Genomic DNA, 2,901 nt, shown 5'->3' on the forward strand with positions numbered 1-2,901 from the left:
GCAGACAAACTCTGCCATCTCTGCAGGATTTTATAATCTGTCTCTTTGTCACCTCATGTTTTTACACTGAGCAATCCATCAAGTTCAGACCACGTATCAGTAGGATTTGAATAATTGCTATTCTTTAAATGCCATTTCAATATTCTGGAGGACAGAAGAAGTATTTTCACTTTTGTCAATTAAGGCATTTCAGTTCAATTAAGTGAAAAAGTAGTGTAACAATACCATCTTCCTTCTGAATAAATTTTACACCCTTGTTATCTGAAGGTTGTTGTAATGGAACCATTTCTTATCATGAACCCTGACTGACACAGCTGAGCTCTTCTGTCACAATCAAAACACCAGATGTCTTTGGCGCCACTTCAGCGACTGAATAATTTATGCTATCTTTATGAAATAAAAGTGAATCAAACATGAGTGAAAATGATTAGACTGTTAGTCACTTGCCATGGAAGACGCTTAATCTCTGAGGTGCCATCAGATCTGGCAACTCAAGTATCAGGCCTGGCAACACCACCATGCAGGGCTGGTCCAGAAAGTAAATAATAAACATTCCTGATGTCTTCTTAAAGAATTAACTTCCCACTGTGGCAGGATTGTGAACTGATGATACGTAGGGATGAGAGCATCAATGTGACCACAACGGCATTGTGGAAAAAAAAAAAGAAAAACTCAACACAAAGGCAATTTTAGAATGAACATTGTTTGTTTTGTTTTGTTTTTTGTCACGTTGTCATAAACACATCAATTTTATTTTCAAATGGATCTTAAACAGAACTTACAATTTTGACTTTAAATTCTGCATTTATCGTAAGTCATTAAGGTAACACACAGATCAGCCTTGTGTTAGGAAAATGCTCATTTTGACATGTGGCTCATAGGAATAGCACAGCTTTAACTTATCAAATGAAATATTCTGCTGCTTCAGTTTCAGGGTTGTGATGTGGTGCATGCTGGCTCATCATGTTGTTGTTCTGTGTGCATTTTAAAAATGCCTACATTGCCACTATGCTTTTAGGTTTGCTGGCATTTGGTCATAAACCAAAGTATTAGGCAACTGTCCTGATGACTGTGCCATCCATGTGGTGACATGAATTTCATAAAGACATGAATTTGGCAGCAGTCTATCTAATAGTCCTTGATATTTTTGGTTTGGACCAAAGTGGTGCACCAACCAACAATAAAACCACCCAGAGTCATAATGTACCAGTACAAATCAGCAGCAGGCTCAAATACCTCACTGAAAATTTTGAAGTCATCTGAACCATGTACTTGCTAAGATGAGGATTCACAGCTCAGGACAATTTGCATCTACCATTGGTGACATCAAGGTGTCTTCTGTAGCTTTTCTCAAATGTCCTTGAGGGACATACAGACAACTTATGTCACCAACAGGTGGCAGCAAACAGCTCAGTCCAGGAGCTTCTTTCAGTGAGGGGGAAACAGTCTTGGTAGATCTGGCAGAAATATTTCTTGCTCCTTGTACTAGTAGTAGTAAAGGATATGTTTACACCAGATGTTCATTCCTGTCAGGGTGGAGAAGGCTTTGAAACAGCATGTTTAAAATGACTGTTAGCTAAGTAAAAAGTTTAGTTTTTTAAAATGTAGTTTTAATAATGAAAGTCTTTGAATATCAAAATGTTAAGGGTAGAAGGGACTGGGACCCTTGACTTCAGTTTTTTCTAAAGTCCTGGCTATTGAGCTGTAACACATAGTCCTTTAGGCTGAAATTCTCTGAATAGTGGGGCCTTGAGTATATTTAACTTTTACAGTGATGCTGCTTTGCTAAACTCCACTGCGCCATGCAGGCCCTTCCCCGATGGGCGTGCGTAAATGGCCGTAGCCCACGCTAAATATAACTCCCCTCCAAATAGAAAAAGAGAAAAGGAATGGTCACCCAATCAGAAGCAGTCTAAAAACTTGTCAGACAACAGTTTTTGTTTTTTTGTTTTTGTTTTTTTGTTTTTTGTTTTTTTTTTTTCAGATACTGCGTGCGTGTCTCATACCGTTTTGATCCATTCTTGGCCCCGGGTGGTGCTGGCGGAGCGCGCAGCGGGAGTCGCATTGTCTGTATGCAAACTGGACATGGCTATTGTATGCGTTTTGGCATATATGGAGGCACCGATGGATCGGAGGATACAACCCGTCTGAAGTCTGAGGAAGTCTAAGGAAGGAGTGTTGCGTTGTGCGCGTCTCTCTCCTCCAACTTTCTCATCTTAACCGCCCTGCTCCGTCGCTATGAGTTGCCTGGATGTGATGTACCACCAAAGCTATGGAGCGCACTACCTGCCTGCAGCAGCTTACAAGGCTACGTACTACAACCACCATCACCAGCAACAACAGGTGAGATATCACTGAACTTTTGTCGCTACTTGAGGGCACCGACGCAAAATAACCTGAGTTGGGGATTTGGTTTTATTCACTTTAGAAGAAGAAACAATTTATACTCTCTCACTACCTCATGTGAAGGAAGTGTGAGTTCTGTGTTTTTCACTTCGTAACTCGAAAACAATAAATGATTCTAAAAGTTTTGTACGACTAGAAATGTAATAGAACTAGATACTAGAAAAAGCTGGACAACCTAAAAATGTCCTTAATGGATAATCAGGTTCGTCAAAAGGGTTTATCCCTGCCTGATGTCTGTTCAGTACAACACTTCAAACTTTCTTTGTGCCCTTACACTCCCAACTCTTAACTTCAGTTTCAGTTTTGAATGATTAAATTCCACTCTGGGACTCGTATTCACCTCAGGTCAGGCGTAATGACACAGAACTATTAATCCTGCTGTCAAATGGTGATGTAATGACAACCAGTCAGTCACTCAGGAATGTGGATGAGGCACATTGAGCTTTACAAATAGTTGGAATGCAGTATGGGAAAAAAGAAACTCATTTTCACACA

At 40.1% G+C, this 2,901-nt stretch overlaps 1 protein-coding gene across 1 annotated transcript in view; it reads left to right on the forward strand.

The window, feature by feature from the left end:
* The first annotated feature begins 1,993 nt into the window (after nucleotides 1-1,993).
* The window catches only part of vgll3 (vestigial-like family member 3), a 2,579-nt gene continuing 1,671 nt past the window's right edge, over nucleotides 1,994-2,901 (forward strand). The window contains exon 1 of the mRNA XM_026295689.1: nucleotides 1,994-2,343. Within this exon, the coding sequence (XP_026151474.1) occupies nucleotides 2,239-2,343 (105 nt within the window). The 5' untranslated portion in view covers nucleotides 1,994-2,238. The remainder of the gene's footprint in view (nucleotides 2,344-2,901) is intronic.

This window comes from Mastacembelus armatus, chromosome 21 (assembly GCF_900324485.2).
Source record: "Mastacembelus armatus chromosome 21, fMasArm1.2, whole genome shotgun sequence".
NCBI classification, from domain to species: domain Eukaryota; kingdom Metazoa; phylum Chordata; class Actinopteri; order Synbranchiformes; family Mastacembelidae; genus Mastacembelus; species Mastacembelus armatus.